Below are 19,594 nucleotides of genomic sequence, written 5' to 3' on the forward strand. Positions count from 1 at the left end.
GTTCTTATCAGTCTCCCTATTTTCTATCTTTTCTTAGTCCTTTTTGCTCCTATAATGCAGGGTAATTTACACAGAAAGAACATTTATTTCTTACAGTTATGGAGACTTGGGAGTCTAATACTAAGATGCCCGCTTCTGGCAAAGGCCCTCTTGCTACATCATTTCAGGACAGAAGACATCAGGGTCAGAAAAGATGAGCAAGAGCATCAGCAAGGGAGGAAAAAAAAGTTGCTTCTATAATATTGTCACTATCCAGATAACTAACTCACTCCAATGACAACTACATTAATATAGTCATGAAGGTAGAGGCAGCATGACATAATCACCTTTTCTTAGGTCCCACCTCACAACACTGTTCCATTGGGGATTAAGTTTCCAACACATTTAAGCTATGGTGTATCCTTATTTTGAGAAATATTTTCTCTTTATATATCTAGTTTCTTAAAGCTAATAAATTGGTAGTGATGTTTATAACTGTCACAAAGAGACAAACATCTCTTATTTTCAAGATAAAATGTGGATCCCTAAAATAAACTGAGAAGACCTAGTGAGTAAAACATGTCCCTTTTGTCTTATACTATATACCTTGACTTAAAGCATGTTCTTTTTTTTTTTCTTTTTTGGTACTGGGGATTGAACTCCGGGGCACTCGACCACTGAGCCACATCCCCAGCCCTATTTTGTATTTTATTTAGGAACAGGGTCTCACTGAGTTGCTTAGCCCCTTGCTGGATTTTTTTTTTTTATTTCAGTATTTTTGGTGTACAATTGATTGATTCAGTGGATATGGAACTAATGGAAAGAGAAGTGATTCAAGAGGCAATTTTTAGAGTATAATATATGGGATGCAAATTTTGTGAATGTATATATGTATATACTTGTGCTTAAGAAAGGATTAAGTCATTAAGCTTAGATTTAAAACTTGGGAATTGGGGTTTCCAACTTCCACACCCTAGCACACTACCTCCCCTCGTGCAGGCCACTCCCTGCCACCTAATCAGTTCTTCATTTTCTCTCCATGCTCACTTTAATTTCTATTCTCCAGGAAGTTTCCTGAATGCTCCTTTATGCAATGTTCATCAGTTGCAATTATTTATTTAATAAAGTTCTTTTCTTAATAGGCTATTAACTCCACAAGGGTCAGGATTTCTTGTGTTTAACTATTTGCTAATTTCCAGAGTGAATTAGATCAGATAGTGAGCTCTTAATTATTTGTAGGAAGGAAGGAATGAAAGAAGAAAAGGAAGGAAGTGAACATTTGTCATTCCCCTGATAGTCTATAAAAACAATTTAAATGTCTAATTCCATCATTTCCTTTTTTAGTTAAATTGGGAGACATTTAACTAAACACTATATACAGTGTTCTTCCTAAAGTGTAGCTTCCAGGTCTCTCGTGGAATATAAAAGAACCTTAAACTCTTTGAAAACTTTTATGAATGGAAGAAATACATTATTTCTGTTGCAAGTCATCAAAATTTGGTATATTATAATTATGTTTTTTACTAGCCAAACACCAAGAAATTGATTGTTCCATGACTCAGATTCAGAGTTGTACTCATCTCCTGATTTCTCATTAATACAGGATAAATCCTGATGTAGAAAATCACATTTGGTACTATGAATTTATTGTGATGGCCCTTACATTATACATTGATTATTCCTTAAGCAATCTATACTAAAATAATAATAAAAACAATTAAATGGAAATAATCTCAAGCATCATTCATACCCATTAACATCCTATTCCAAAAAATGGATGCACTAATCTTCCTATTTCTTTCTCTCTCTCTCTATATATATATATATTTTTTTTTTCTAAATGTTCTTAAGTCTCTAGTTTATTTTTAGGTACACAGTTCCCTTTTTGTGAATGGACTTTGTATTTCTATTTGTTTGTTACTGCTAGCTTTGAAAATACCTGGTATTTGCATAGATTATCTATCCAAAAAGACCATACATTGAATTTTGTAAAGGTTGTAAAGGTTAAAATTGGGCTACCTCTAATAGAAATGTGGGGAATGACAAGAGGAAATAAGAAGATGCTGGGGATGTGGCTCAAGCTGTAGCGCGCTCGCCTGGCATGCGTGTGGCCCGGTTTCGATCCTCAGCACCACATACAAACAAACATGTTGTGTCTGCCGAAAACTAAAAAATATATATAAAAAATTTCTCTCTTTCTCTCTCTCTCTCTAAAAAAAAAAAAAAAAAAGAAGAAGAAGAAGAAGAAGAGTTGCAGAGTAGAGAAACAGAATCCTTTACAGTCCTCCTAATGTGAAATTAACCAAGTGCAATACAAGCAGCAGATACACTTTTAGGTTCAGTAATGTGGCATAGATATATGTTATTAAGGGGGAAGATCATTTAAATAAACAAATGTTAGAGGAAGCCCTGCTTTTTTTTCCCCAAAGTAATTCATTTCAATATTGATGTATGGATTATAGCATGTAATTATGTATGTTTAACTATGTAGCTTAGATATGAATTTATATATATATATATATAATTCTTATTTGCAGTTGGACATAATACCTTTATTTTATTTATTTTTATGTGGTGCTGAGGATCCAACTCAGCACCTCACATGTGTTAGGCAAACACTTTACTGCTGAGCCACATCCCCAGCCCTTAGGTACTAATTTTAATGGGGAAAAAAACTGAACAATTTTACTTACTAATCAATGTGAATTATCAGAGTTTCAAATATCCTTAAGGTCTACTTTGTACTATGAGCCTTCAGAGATAGAAAAGGTGCTGATGCTTCCTTTGCAGTTTAGAGAAAGGAATGATCATATTCTAAATGTTTCATAGAAAATATTATTTTAAAACAATTAATTCTTATCAAAACTATTCACAGCAAAACTCCGGGAGTCCTGCTTTGATCCAGGCAACATAATGAATGGTACCAGACTTGGGATAGATTATAAGTTAGGATCAACAGTCACCTATTACTGTGATGCTGGCTATGTTCTTCAAGGTTATTCGACACTCACCTGTATTATGGGAGATGATGGAAGACCTGGTTGGAACAGAGCTCTACCCAGTTGTCATGGTAAGAAACATACTTTGTTTTTTCCTGCTGAAAATTGCTTTTAGCCAATTTTTTCCTCTTTCTTTTTCTCTTTCTTTCTTTTATTAAAAAGAATCAAGAAATGTTTAAATAAATACCTGTATTTTTTTAAAAAAATCAACCATTTCACATAAACCTACAAGAATGATATAGGCAATGAAGAGATTTTATTGAGGACTTAAAAATTGAAATCAATACAAAAAATAGTTTTAGAAAAGTACTTATTTTACCAGGTATCTCTAAAGCCATGTGCCTATTAACAGTAGGTAAGCTCTTTCAGAACATAGGTGGTATTTCCTGTTGTGTTCATTTGTGTACCTTCAGGACTTAAGAGCTGTGCCTAAAATATTAGGTGTCCAGAAAATACTGGTCAAGCAAATGAAGAGTAAACACACTGAAGTTGGAGTTTCAATAGATTTAGATAAATTCAGTAACTTAAATATTATCAAGAATTGGTGATGAATCTTCATCTGAAATAAGGATATAAAAGAATATACATTTATCCTAAGAGCTGAGTGTCTAAAGGAGAATTAATACTGCAATATTTAAAAATCATACACTTGTATATAACTTTATATATGGATATAGTGCAAAAGGACATTGTAGGAAGGAGATAAACAGTGAAATCATTGTAAAAGTTTACCACAGACACCCTCATCCTCTGAATGATCCTAATACATTGTGGAAAACTGACACAGAGATATCATCTAGGGAAGATTTTCCAAATTATGGTCAACAGCAGTGAGTCATAAAATCAATTCGTTGTGTCATAATTAATATTTTTACAATAGACATAGAATTGAATCATATAAAATTAAAATTAAATTTAAAATGAAATAAAAAGAGAAAAAATTATAAGTCAAAGAACAAGGTAATGACAAATAATCTTTTGTGAAAGTTTTTTCAGTTGCATATACAGTGATAACTAAAAATATCCATATACTCACATGTATACATGTGTACACACATTCACGTGTGTTTTTGTGTCTTTGCATTAGTTCATGATATAAAACATATTTCTTATTATGAATTTCAGTAAAAAATCAACAACAACCCTAATTTGATAGTTATAAATGTGGATTTTAAGTGTCTGATATACATGGTAATTTTTCCTAATTGTAAAATATATTCACTCACAGAATTATTTTTGCATGATCTTGATTTATGTGTCATTTAACCTGAGATCATTTTCTCTTATCTCTAAAATGGAGATAAATGAAATTCTTTATTTCAAAATATTATAAGAAATAAAGAAATGGTGGATAGATACTAAATTTTTTCACCAATTATCAGAACAGCTAGTTAATTCTTAACTTGCATTCATGGTTTCATCTATCAAAAGATAAAGAGAATAAAAAGAGAAATAACTATATTGGGCTTAAATCTTCTAAAGAGAAAAATCATTGATAACAGGGAATTAAGGTTTTTTTAAAAAATATTTTTTAGTTATAGATGGATGCAATATCTTTATTTCATTTATTCATTTTTTTATCTGGTGCTGAGGATCGAACCCAGTGCTTCACATGTGCAAGGGAAGTGCTCTGCCACTGAGCCACAACCCCAGCCCCATATAACAGGGAATTAAGTTTTAAGGAATATGGGGAAAGGATGATCATATTGTCTTAGAATTTAGAGCCTTAATATAAAAGAAAAATTGCTTTTAGCCAAAAAAACATTCAAAATTTGAGAAAGCATTTTTCAAAAGTTGCCATTAGTAATCACTTGAAATTTCTTGAAAAATTCCCAGATCCACTTGTGAAATAATCAAAAGTTGTGATGAAGAAACACTAAAGGATACAGAAAACTACATATCAGCAAGATAGTTGTTGGTCACTGCGATCAATGTTAAGTATATGACTTTCAATGGCAGGTGAGAAAGGCAGAAGCAGGAATCTCATGTGCATTCACTAGAATAAGCCTACTTAACAATCCTACTCCTTCCTAGTAGGCCTATATATTGGTAGAAAGGTCAGTTATAGATTTCATATGTCAATTTTGGTATAAATATACCACTACATATATAAATAATCCTAAAACAAAAAAATTCATAGATTCAATTCTGCCCAATTTAGTATATTTAATGTTCATTGAAGTTATGTCTATAATCAGTTATTATTTAATAGATTATTGTGAAGATATGGTTGGTAAACAACACAAACAAAGGACATAGTCTAGTTTCTGACAAATATTGAAATATTAGCACATTGGAGGTGTGCTTTTCAGTAGAGTTCTAGAATCAGCCAAGTGCCAGAAACATGCTCTGCACTTGACATTGGGTGTTATGTTTTAGTTGAACAAGTGCATTTATGTTATTTTAACAAAAATTAAATACAATTTATCTGTGTTAATGTATTGAATATACACATTAGCTCAGTCTTAAAAACCTTTCTTAGGAAATTGTTTTTATCATTAGATAAGCTAGATATCACTTGAGTTTTAACCAAATGATAAGATTCTATGGATGTTGTTCAATGGATTTCTTAAGTCATTAGAAAGAAGCTTAAGATAAATTTGTGAACCCTGAATGATAATTTTTAGTGTTACTGGGGGAAAATGTTTGTTTTAAAAATAAATATATTTAATCCCAAGCAGTAGTTGGAGAAAAAAAGAAAAAGAAAAGGCCAGGGTCAGCTCTGTGCTCTTATTCAATTATTTATTTAGTATATCTAATCATGGGTTAAACTTACGTAATTTGTAAGATTGTTGGGAAATTATATTAAATAACTAACTATAGCACTTGCTTCTGTGGTTATTATTGTCACACAATAGGTAGAGCTTAATACATTTAGTTTCCTAATCAGCATCATACATATCTAATTGTTTTTCCTCACAGTAATTATAATCAGGACTGGCTGACTTTCAGCTATAAAAATTTATTACTTTAAAAGACAACATTAGTGTTTGATACATGTGTAAGAGAGTCAGAAGAATTTCTTGTGCATAAAGACAAATTATTTTAAGATAAATTTTACAGTTTATCTATATAAAATATTTGTATGATTATAAGAAAATACACAAATGTTTTATTTTTAATGCAGTGGTCATCTGCCTCACTCCTATTCTGTATTTCACTAGAAGCTGATTCTTCTAATAATTTCTATTTGCCATTTATGGTCCCATCATGAGTACACATAACATATAAAACTGAATAATAGTTACTGATTTCATGATGTAAAAGATAATCATATCACATCCACAGCTCCTCTCTTCAGTATTCCAGAGTTACATTCTTTTTGGTTATTTTAGCGATTGCTTTTGTCGTTTGTTGATATGTTTATTTCTCTATATCTAATTTTATCAATGTTTGAGACTTTGGTGGCTGGACCCCTACATATTTTTGTGATCTTATCCTACAATAGGAATCCCAATAAGGTCTCTGAGAATATGGCCAGGAAATTTTGACTGATTAGTAGGCTTTGCTTTAAAATACTTAAGTAAGGAGGTGGCTACTACACTGTGAATCCTGAATGCCAAAATAAGGGAAAGATCTTTGTTTGTTTGTTTATTTTATTTTTGTAGTGCTGGGGGATCGAACCAAGGACCTTGAACTATTTATGTTTTAATGTAAAAGTCAACAGCAACATGACCAGTGTCTGCAAACTCTATGTACACAACTATAGTTTGCTTTTTCTTTGATCATTCTTAGTTTTACTCTAGAAAAGCGTAAGCTATGTGAGGTCACGAGCTACATATTCCTGTATACAAACTTCTTTGTAAAGATTTGTTAACTTGAACTGACCATAAGAATGTACAAAGTTTGACTATTTTTGAAGATAAATTTTTATCAATGTTTAGGATTGTGTACATTTTAAATATGGAAAAAATATTTAAAGAGCTTAAGTTGGACACTAGAACGTTATATTTGTCAAAAGCAGATCAAAAATGATTGCATCCTGTCATAAGTCTTGCTCAGTGTGAGGAACCCTAGAGTGTATTTCAGGAGAATGTCACTTTTCTGAAAAGATACCAGAACAGCATATCTGTAACAACATTTTATTTTACAGTTTTAAAAATTTATTAGAAAATACTAATTATTTTTTTTTGCTTGGAAAAGTATTTGCTGAAAATCTGTTTATTTGTTAATAGATATACTGGATTAAAGTAGAAGTCATATCATTTCATCGATAACTTAACTCAATATTAGGTAAAGGCAATAAAACACAAATGGTGACAGATTTCATATATACTTTCACTTCAAGAAAGTCCCTCCTCTCAACACTGTTGATTAAATTTCTAAGACATACATTTGGCGGGGGAGATGTATTCAAACCATAGCATTTTGTTGAATATTTTACAAACAGAGGCGTGACATCAAGAATAAAAGATGAACTTGAAGGTTTTTCACTTATTTTTTACATCCTACTTCATTCATCCTTTTCCTTACTATTCTTTATTTATTTCATTTAATGGTTCAGCTAAGCCCTCACTCAAAAACCCAGCTATCTTTTATCTCTTAGCCTCTCTCCTAACTGATTTTTTCCCTTCCTTTGATCTCTATACAGTACCTGTGGACACAACAGAGTGATCTTTAACATATATACATCAGATTGTATCAGTATTTTCTCAAAATCCACCAATGGCTTCTCAAATCATAACAAACTACAAAGCTTTATTTTATGTGCCTGTATACAACCCCAGCGTCTTTACTGTCTTCTCCCTTTACCACACTTCTTGAATAACACTGACCTCCTTGTTGTTTCCTCAATGTACTGGTCATACTTCTGATTCACAGCTTCTACACTTGCTACTCTTGGAATATTTTTACCTCAGGTCTCTGGCTGGCTAGTTCCCTCACATCCTTCAGGCTTTTGCCCACTAACCTTCTTATGAGAAAAACAAAAATTTTTATTTACCTTCCCCAGTTTTCCCAAAGTTTCCAGGATGGAATCAATACCCATATCTAAAATCACAACCACATATCCTTGAGACAGAGTGTGCTCTGATGTATATAAAGCTCATGTACTTTAGGGCCTCAGAACTTTAAAAGGTAAATCACAGAATTTAAGAGTACTATCCGTAGGAATATATGTGTTTTGTATTGAAAAAAAAGTTATGGCAGCATCAAGATAAAACCAATATATAGAAAAAAATATTAAAAAATTATACATTATAGTGGGATTCTCTGTGACATATTTGTTCATGCACATAGCATAAATTGGTTTCTTTCATTCCCCCATACTTACCCTTTCCTTTCCCTCCTCTTTCATGTAGCACCTTTCTCTAATACAACTGTTGGCTTTATTAGCTTATTTCACTTTGCATGATGTTCTATAGTTTCACCCATTTTCCTGTAAATCCATAATTTCATTTTTCTTCATAATTTAGTAAATTCAATTGTATATATGTGTGATATATACAATCATATTTTCTTTATCCATTTATTTTTTGACAGACACTTAGCAGCATAATTCATAATAGCCAAATTATAGAAACAATATGATATTATTAATCCTTTCCATTACAGTAGCATACAATAACCGTTGAATTGATAGGCAATTATAAGACCCTAAGAATGAACATACTTGGCCTGTTAAAGAACCACTAGCTTGCAAAATTTCTAAAGAAGTGATCATATGACATTTGTTCATTGCTTTTTCTTACATGCACTTCCCAAAGTACCACTTATGTTCCTGTAAGTATTGGGCATTAAAACATAAATTCTACATAGTCCTTGTCCTAAGAGAGCTTACAATTTAATGAGATACAGACAGGAAGGTCTATTGTTAACAATAAAATAGAATACTATTTTGAGTGTAGTGGAGGGGCATCTAACAAATAACAAAAAGCCTTTATATCACAGAGTAACTCCCTGAAGTGGGAACTATTAATATTATCATTTCAAAACAAGGAAGACAAGACAGAGAGACATTCATTTACTTGTTCAAAGTCACACGTGCTTAGCAGTCTTATTGTGAATAATTATTTTAGTTACTACCCTACATGTAGGCTGGTTAATTCTGTAAAGGACAGTGTACTGGCCTTTTCCATTTATGGACCCTAAGAGTACAATAATATTTTAATTGGTGTTTTACTTCATTTTGTACTATTATACCAGACTACTTTAGGTTGAGTAATTTATATATATATATCTATCATATATCTCACACATTCAATTTTTATAGTTCTAGAGTGAAGGAGCCCATATCTGACAGGGACCATTTTACTCTATGATTCCCTGCAGAAGGGCAAGAGGGCATGAGAGACAAAGACAGAGGAGAATGTAAAGGGTCTGAACACATCCTTTATCAGGAACTCACTTCTAAAATAAATAACCTATCACTATGATAAGAGCACTAATCTATTGATGAGGGCAATATCTTATGACCCGATCATTTTATGAAAGTTCCTCCTCTCAACCCTGTTGATTAAATTTCTAAGACATTTGGGTGATCTATTCAAATAGCAGTTTGTTAAATATTTTACAAACAGAGGCATGGCATCAATAATAAGAGATGAAATTGAAGGTTTTCCACTTATTTTTTGACATCCTACTTCAGACTAAGTATGAGAATTAACATAAATTGCTACAAAAATCTGATACAATTCTTCACCTGAAATGCATTTTTACATTTCATGTCAAAGGCAATTTTGGGCAGAATACTAAGGCCTTAATAAATACATTCTGCCTGTGCTAGCACTGTTCTTTTGAAAATCTATAATATTATTTTTAATACCTTCATTTCATTTGTGCTGATATAAGTCATGGATTATGGAAAAAAAAATAACTCAGCCACTGATGACCTCTAAATTTGCTCAACTTACATAAACACAAATATGCTGTGATTGGACTTCCACTAGTTATCTGGCACTGTTCTCTATTTACCGTCCAACTACATGTGGAATGATAAAAGCATTTAAGAGGAGAGCACTCTTTCTATCAACTGAAAATAAAAGCTTTGAAACAAACAAAAAAATAATGAAAAGTCCATTTTATAATTATAGCTTTCCCACTGCAGAATACTCTGTAATTAACAAACTTATATGACCTGTAATTTTAATAAAACCATATTATTTGTGTATGTAAAGAAGTAAATAACTGAGCTTTTATTATCAGATCTTCTATTTAAATGGATGACTTGCCTAAAATACTTATTTCAAGTGTCTTTGAGATATACAAATATATTTTAAGATATGAAAAAGTCTGGAGACCCCTTCCGTTATAAATACATATGGAGATTAGTCTAACGTACTGAGATATTTAGCATTTGATGTCATTTAAATGTGTGATATAATTAAATCATGTAAATTAAAGATTCATAAAACAGAGGTCCAGAGGTAAATTAATTCTGAGTGTCATCAAATATGTGTGCCTTTTACCAGCACATAGTAAATTAATTCACAGATATAATACACAGATTATGTATCAGAACCATGTTCTATAGTAAAGTATATGTGTTTTGTATTGAAAAAAAGTTACGGCAGCATCAGGATAAAACCTAAGTACATTTCATTTTCATGTAATAGAGGGAAAACTATTATTTAAAAGGAAACAAGAAGGAAAGCTAATGTTATTGAGCACCTGCTATTTTCCAGACACTCTTACATACATTATCTCTCCAGTTGGCATCAAGTATGCTAGTCTAGAGAATCATTAACATTGTTATAAATAAATTCCTGCTGCTATGGATTCTGGAGTATACAATGTAGAAGTATGCAATCTGATTGCAAATCAGCATTTATAATTCAAAACACATTATCATGTAACCACTGTCTTAAGCCTCCTATTTAAACCATGACACAAGATCCCTTATTGTACTAAAATGTCCCCAACTCTCCACTGCCATGTAGTCTATATTTAAGGCAGACCTGAAATATACCTTCCTAATATATCACCAGTTTTACAAGCAAATTGAAAAAAAATGTATTCATACAGAAAGCTGAATCATCTCAATGATTCTCTTCTTTTGGCTCAGAAAAGTAAAGTATTTAACAGTGACTGTGTCATGGCAAGATTCAATTATATGGAGGTAATAAGACATGAGATCCAAGGGTAGACAAGTCTTATGCTGTGAAACAAAAATCCTACTAATAGAATTCATTCTACAAAACCTAGAAAACAATTTTAGTATTGAATACATATATCTAGAATACAATAATACATATTCCAGGCAGTCTTCAGATACTTCAAAGTCTGTTCAGAATCTCACACTCTACAGCAAAGTAACAGAAAATTAAAATTTACTTGGAGACAAATTGGTGTATCTTATCTCCTGCATACCTCATGTAAAACCTTCAGTTAATTTCAGAAATATGTGTTTACAGTTTCAGTGGTCAAAAGATTGGTGACCTTGCACTATAAAATCAGAAGGTCATGGGCTGGGGTTGTGGCTCAGTGGTAAAGTGCTTGCCTGGCACATGTGAGGCACTGGGTTGATCCCCAGCAGCACAATAAAAAAATAAAATAAAGATATTGTGTCCATATACAACTAAAAAATATATATTTTTTAAAAAATCTAAAGGTCATGTCTACTATGCTTTCAAGGAGATATTCTTAAGGAAGAAAGTAGGTTGTTTCCTTTCCTTAGGTTAAATAAAGAAAATTTCCCCAGTTCACATTTATGTTCCAATCAGCAAACCATTCACTCAGATTCCTTAGGGGAAAATATGCCTGAGAGAAGACAAAATAGAGCTCTCTGTGTAACAAGAGAATTTGGTCCCTAATCCCAAAACACAAATCTTGTGAATTAGAGGGAAGAAGAATTAGTGAATAAAGCCAAACCATATTTAGGCTGTGTTTCTAAATGGCCTCAAGCCTAAGTTCCAAACTGAATTTTAGAATCTTTCCTATTCAGATGTATTCTCTTAGTAAGAAAAAAGAATAAGAATGAAGGGGTCCTCCAACACAACTATTACTTTCCAGATCTTCTTGTATCAAAACAACAATCTCTTTAAAAAATTGTTTTGGTGAGAATGAAAAAAGAATGACAAAAAGAAATAAAGGTGGTCTGGGACTGGGAGTACTATAAATAGTAGGGGGTTCTAAACTCTTTCTACACACTGAAAAACCTATGGATTTCTTATTACAATTAACTTTTTAAGTGAAGAAAAAAAAGCACATAGGCTTAAAAAGGATATCAGTTATATTCATAGATAAAGATCTAGTTAGAGAAAGTACATGAAAACTATAATTTAAAAAACACATGTTTGATGTATGTGCTTCTTAATTAGTGTATTAAATTGGAAATTCTAGCAGCAGGCCTAATAACTACTGCAATTTTCAGTAGTGATGAGCATAAAATATTTCAAGGTATCTACAACTATTATGTTAATTTAAAAATACCAGTGGTTTATATTGGTGACAAACTCCCCATTACTTAAAACACTACTGACCTTTGTGGCTTCTATTGATAAGTAAAGGGAATGTTAAAATTCATTCAGGAAGAATATTCAGTTAGGTTTTAGAGAACATATAGATATTTTTTCCCTCATCAATTTCACAGAACAAGGAAAAAAGCACTTGAATTATAAGAATATGAAGACTTTGGCCAGATTATACTTCCTTTTTCTAGTAGTGTTGGCTCTTGTTTTCTCCGGGACTTCTAAAGGACAAAGAGTGCAAAGAAGTAGAAGGCTTCATCCATGATGACTCAACAGCCACGCAGTGACCTCTGTGCCTTGAGAGAAAGCTGAGTGGAAGTAGTGGCTTCTTCTTCCTCTGGGATGGAGTATAGAACTCTGTTCTTGATCCTTACAGAAAATGAAGAGGGAAAAATAAAAGCCATGAGCTATTCCTACTGTGGTATGGTGGTGCCCTGAATAGGGTCATATAAACATTTCTACCTCTCTCATCCATCCCCCAACCCCAAAGGTGGCAGATTGTGAACATTCTTCCTATCACTTTTTATAAGCTTTGTACCTTCCTGGGATTTATGAGGTTAATTCATCTTCCTAAGTCCCTAGGAAAGCCTCATTATAAAGACAAAGAAAATTCTGGAATAGGTCAGGACAGTTCTTTAATTCATTTTACCTAAGCTTATATTGTACACCTGATCTGACAGATAATTTCTGTTCCAGTTCCAGTGTATATTTCTCCCTCTTCCAAAGGTACTCAACCAGTAAATAGGGAAGCTGGAATTTAAATAAAAACCTTTATTTTTCCTAACTTGACATATACTTATTGGAAATCTATATTGAGACACTAGTATGCTAGAATAAGAGGTTCAAATGGTGTGCAAAAAGACATGGAAACTTTGACTTAATAGATCCTGTAGACGAGAGAGAGACACAGGCATTGATCAAAGAGCCATACAAATAAATACATAATTACAAACTGTAATCCTTGTCCTGAAAATATTTGACAAAATGGTGTATATCAGGGACTTTTGAATAATTTTGGAATTCAAGGAAGACTTTCCTGAGGAAAAGATGTTTGATATTTAGTAGGAGTTAAATTACTACAGAAGGTTTTATTTTCCTTATTTAACATCATTTTTATGCTAACATATCGATTGTTTTAAATGGTTTTTTAATAAGTATAAAAACAGACTGTCATCATTAAGGAGCAGTGACTCAAAGAAATAACTAAGTGATGAAAGAAATTTTAGTTTCAAAACACCAATAATTTAACTTAAAGCATTTTAAATAATTGCCTTCCCATGGATGGTTTATTGAACAATCACAGATTAGTGACTACCAGGGTATTGGGAGGAAAGGAAATGAAGTGAAAGCTCATGGGTACTGGAATTATCTGAGAGATGATGAAAACTATATGAAAGTAGATTGTGTGTTGGTTATATAACTATGCTAATACTACTTGGCTTTATACTTTTAAAAAGTGAATTTTATGAAATGAGAATTATATATTAATTTTAAGCATAAAGTAAAATATGAATGGCTATGTATCATAGATCACACACTCAAAACTTATTATTTGCTAACAGACTTTGTGTATGTCACTATTACAGATCTATCCAGCAAATGTAGGTATTTAAAGCCCTTCACTATAAACTTTTCTTTCTCTGAGATCATGCTCTCTGATGAAGATTTGGCTCAGAAAATACTCAGGGATGAAGGTTATGCCTGCCTAGACAGCAAAATCAATGAATGAGTCCAAGCAAGCATTGAGGTGAAAGAATTAGAAGCTCACATACAACTAAGTTGACTTTTTGAGTCATTGAAATGTTTTATGAGACATTTATTGCCACAGTATGATGACATTTTTTTAGTATCAAAATGTGTGAAATTATAACAGAATTAATTCATGAGGAATGGAGAATGATTTTGGTTTTTTTTATTTTTTGGGGGGGAAATGAGGCGATAGAAAACTCATAGCAACATTATTCTTACATTTTTTTCTAAATAAGTAAATATGAATGTATTGAAAATAATGCAAAGTAAAATGAAAATTAAATAAGATACTTAGTATAATGGTTTATAAATTAAAGTAGTATTAACTACCATTATGATAAAATAATATTGGAGGCTTATCATCTAAGGCAGATAAGCAAAATGAAGTACTTATGCTAATATAGAAGACATAATCAGGAGCATAAAAGGAATGGCTGGATACTTAGTTATTTTCACTAAGCTCAAGGTTTTGAACACAGAAGAAAAAGAGTAGTAATTTTGATCTCAAAATCAATACTGGTAATAATAGCTGTCTACATTCAATTTACTATCAGACAGTTTAAGGATCAGGAAAGGCTTTGTCTTTTAAAAATGCTCCATGGGAGATATAACTTTCAAACACATTCTTTACTAGGATTTATGATTTGTGACATTAAATCAGGTTATATCAGGGCATAAGTAATTTACTAGATGCATACCAGCAGTTTTGTAAGGTACAGCAGTTCTTTTGAACTGAAGGAGCCACAGGTCATATCTAGTAAATTATTGATTTAATATACCACATTACTCTTTTGTGACCTACAAGAAGTTATCACTTTTAGAAGTACCTCAGTTGCTTTCTGAGAATAATTTATACATTATATAATAATTTTCACTGTAGTATATATTTGATAATAAATTATACATTACATCGGTGAAGAGATAGATATAGAATTGTAAGTAGCTTAAGGGTTTGTGGCATGTATTATAAAGTTTCTAAGACATTCAAGTAGTATCTCTTCCATATAAATGGTTTGATAGTCTTCTCTTTCACTCAGTGCTAATGTACCTTTTGTTCTTACTTGCCTTCAGTCCTCCTCCTCCTCCATTCCACACCCATATCCCTGTTCAAACTACAAGTAGAAAGTCATTTTCCTCAGATGACTAGAAACAGTAAATCCTCATTCCATCTCATGCTCTGATTTCTCTGGAACTAACACATCTATCAACTGTTTCAGTGCATGCATAATTTAGGAGTAAAACAAGCATAGATAACAGTTTAATTGGATCATGGATGCATTTTACTTATACAAATCAAATCATACAAATTCATTCAAAATAGAATTTTTTTAAAAAAACTAAACAGAGAACAAGGAAAATACTAAAAACAATAAACTATGGATGATTTCAATCACTCAAAGAGGATATGCCTCAGACTGGTAAAATGTTAACATGGATTTGATACTGTGAATTAGAGTAGCAAATCACCAGAGAATGTATTGGATACTGCATGAAATTTAAGTGATTTATCTAGGGTAACTTCAACTCAATCAAACATTTGTATTATATGTTAACTGGAACATTATTTTATATTACTCTGATCTTACAATCACAGTTCATTTAACCATCAAAGAGACATTTATAGAGAACCTACTTTGTTCTAAAAAGGAGGGAGACAACATGTAAAGTTTGTGTGTTAGAAAAATCAGTAGCAGTAATATGGAATTTTGGTGATAAGTAATGCTAGGAGCTTACTAGAAGAGTCCACAAGAAAACTGTTGGGAGATGACAGATAAAGAGGCAGCGGAGAAAAAGAAAAACTGATATTCTACCTGAGAGCATAAACAGCAGAAGAGTGATTGGACCCTTAGTCAGGGAGAGAGAATAAACAATAACAGCATTTTATAAGAAGGCTGGGTTTGACATTTTAAATATCTAAAATAATTTGGCTCTATATACATTCATTAAATACAGTTCTTTGTCACAAAATCATGATTAATTATTATCAATTACACAAACATTAGAATTATTTCCAAAATGGTTTGGAATTTGGAATCATCGATTTGGCATCTTGCAAAGTGGCTTCTGGGTATAATTTGTGCTATGAGATGTTGCATGGAAAGAGAACATTCCATGGTCAAACATGTTATGAGAAAGCATGACCTTCCCCAAACCTTATTAATGTACCCGTCATAAAAAAAAAAGAACAGCATTTTTTTAACCATTGTATTTCCTACACTTATGTAAACAGTCTTCTCATAATTTACATGCTCCACAATATGCTCTTAAAATATAGATTTGTGTGCCACATGTTATATCAAGAGCATGTGAGTTATCATGTTTAACATGTTATAAAGCATATACACTGTTTAGAGAAAATTGCTGCCAGTTTGACATAGGAGCCAAATGTATAGGTGGTATATATCAAAAAGCAAAAATAAGAGTAGAGTTCAAAGTTTGGGATTGCTTTTAGCTCCAATTTTTGTTAAGATCAAAAAAGATAAAGGCTGGTCTCTTATAGCCACTAAGATGGAATTAAAATAGAAAGTGAAAGTATGAAAAGCTATTGGAGACCAATATTAGGAGAATCAGTAAAGTTGGCCAGGATCAATCATTTTTCCATTTTTATTTAATAAACATAAAAGATTATAAAAGATCTCTGATCATAATTTACCTTTATTTATGTTAATCACTGTACAATTATCATCGATCACTAAATAATATTCTGTATCATTAAGTATAAATTTGTACATGCTATAGGCACTGACCAGAATAGAAAATTAAGGTTACCAATACAAATCACAGAATCTGACATGATATTACCATACTGACATGTGATTAAGCTGCAATCTCACATATATTCATGGTTAAAAAAAACCTTCATATTTATAAATGAGATTTTTAGTAACAGCTGTCTTAAATGTCCATTATGCAATATATAATATATGAAGCAAATCAAGGGTGACAGACACATACTAATGTGTGATGGTTGAATGTTCATGACTAAGTCACAGTGCTGCACTTGAATTAGACACTCTCATTTCTATTCATACTTTCTAAATATAAAAATAAGAGTTTTTGTCATGTACATTCAAAGTATTATAATTTTAATTTTGGAGCACCTTAAAATCAGAAAGAAAGTTGGCATTAAACACATTACTCATTCTTAAATGATTCTCTCATCAGTAGCATTATCAGTTGAATAAAGTTATCAGTGATGAAATAAGAATACACCTGACTACTTTAATCTCAAACAATAAAGAGTGATGAGAGTGAGACATCTTTGGTTATTATCATCACTGTCAAATTATTGTTTCTGGAAGTTCTAAGTTTAGAATGTTTAATTCTAAGTAGTTAATACCCTTTTATTTAACATTAACAACAACAACAAAAAGGGCAGAATATTCATTAGCCACCCTACTGAATACAATAGGTTTGTGTTTAAATATTGCTATATTTTTAAACTTTCAAGAGGACTACATTAAAAGTATTGATTTTTTTCAAACTGTTGCAACTTTCCCTGAGGCACCTAATAAACTACCACATTGAAAACTCATTAAAGAAAAATGGATAAGAATGTAGTTCAGAGGTAGTACACGTGTCTAGTATGTACAAGGCCCTTACAAAAAAAAAAAAATCAAGCTTTACCTTCAATGAATTCCTAACTCCAGCTACTTATAGATAGAAGGAGGAGGATTACAAGTTTGAAGTCAGCCTGCAAAGTACAGCAAAACCCTGTCTCAAATTTTTGACAAAAGATTGGGAATGTAATTCAGTGCTAAAGTAGTTACCTAGAATATGCAAAGCCATGGATCCAATCTCCAATACAAAAAATAATAATAATAATAAAATTAAAACAAAGCTAATAATTCTATTTTTGCTCCTGATCTTATCTCTAGGCCAATGCTCTGGTTTTGCCTTTGCAAACCACCCCCTACCAATCCTTTCATTCCCTTCCCAGTTGAAGATTCTGGTTTGTTTTTATATTTCTTTATATACCACTTACTCATTATCATATTCTAATCTAGCTTCTACTCCTCTAATCTAGTTCAGAAGGTCTAGTCCAAAAGTTTACAAACTTTTTCTGTAAATAATTTTGGAATTTACTTACCAGTCTCTGTTGCATATCCTACTGTAGTTTTATTTTGTCTTTAACTCTAAAAATAAATAAATAAATAAATAGAAATATTTTCTCAAGACCATGAGCTTCATTTGGCCCACTGACAATAATTTGCAGAAAGCTGTTCAATATGATACTACTCTTGACACCAAAATCTCCTTTTTGTGTTTGAGTGGAATAATAAATGATACTGTTCTTCCTGCACAAGTTCAAAGCCAAAAAGATAGCAAACCATTAACTTTAATATTGATAAAAGTTGAGACTAACAGCAAACTTTCTACAACCTGATTTTGGCAACTACAGCCCTACCCTCCAAGGACATACAACAAAAACCTACAATGTGGGTGACCAGGCTGGTAGATAACACACTATAGGCAGGATGGCTCTGAACAAGAAGTAGTAGAAGTTCCTTTCCAGGGCCCACCATTCATTCTAATAATGAGCCAGGGGCAGGGCCAGCCAAAACACATTTAAGAAAATCCCTCTACACAGAAATCACAGGCTTAGGAAAGATGCATCCAGCTCTCTTATGTTCCAGACGCCTAGTCAACAAAGACTCCTTTTCTATTTATGAACTGTTTTGCAATATCTAACCTTTTGAATTTGAACTCTTTTTCCCCCCCTTCAATGAAAGTTTCTTGTACTTTGGCTTCTGAGAGACTTTCTCTGTAGCTACCCTTTCTTTACCTAATTCTAGATCTTTGGTGCTTTGCAGAACCTCTTTTTTAACCATATTTTCTCATTCTCCATACTATTTTGAATGATCTCATTCACTTAAAGAATATCATAGATACATAAATCTCCATTAGTAGATCAGGTCTCTTTCTGAGTTTCAGACGTATGAATCCTAATGTATCTCCTGACTTATGAATAACAGGACCACTTTCTTACAATTGTCTGGAAACATCAGTACCACCCTCATCCTTTTTTTATGAATATAAGACATTTGGGCCATGAGGTAGAAAATAAGTCTGTCCCAAGGAACCATCAACAACTCCTTTGATTTCTAGGTAAATTATATAAACAAAAAAGATTGGAGCAAAAATGGGTGAAAGTATTTATAAAATTATCACGTCCCATGTATAAATGCTTAATTTGACAACAGCATAATCGTGCTTGAATTTGAGTAGGGGTTCAAGATTTGGCTGCAAGTATATAGTTTATGAAATGCTGATTTTTGTACTCTTATATATGAAAGGATAGCTACTCTTTAGAGAAAAAAATTATAACATTTGATATTACTTTGCTATGGAGAACAGTAAATTGAATACTTACAAAGTTTTGTGTGTGCAGAATTTTATCACTTTTAAAATATTTGACACTGGAGGAATCTATTAAAAGATGAAAATAATTTTTACCTC

The 19,594-nt window shown here is 32.0% G+C and overlaps 1 protein-coding gene across 5 annotated transcripts in view; it reads left to right on the forward strand.

Moving 5' to 3' along the window:
- Positions 1 to 19,594, forward strand: part of Csmd3 (CUB and Sushi multiple domains 3) — a 1,083,924-nt gene that overhangs the window by 839,581 nt on the left and 224,749 nt on the right. For all 5 annotated transcript variants that reach the window (XM_005316223.4, XM_078016771.1, XM_040293722.2 and 2 more), the window contains one exon: positions 2,855 to 3,049. In XM_005316223.4, the coding sequence (XP_005316280.1) occupies positions 2,855 to 3,049 (195 nt within the window). The remainder of the gene's footprint in view (positions 1 to 2,854; positions 3,050 to 19,594) is intronic.

Source organism: Ictidomys tridecemlineatus, chromosome 7 (genome assembly GCF_052094955.1).
Source record: "Ictidomys tridecemlineatus isolate mIctTri1 chromosome 7, mIctTri1.hap1, whole genome shotgun sequence".
Classification (NCBI taxonomy): Eukaryota; Metazoa; Chordata; class Mammalia; order Rodentia; family Sciuridae; genus Ictidomys; species Ictidomys tridecemlineatus.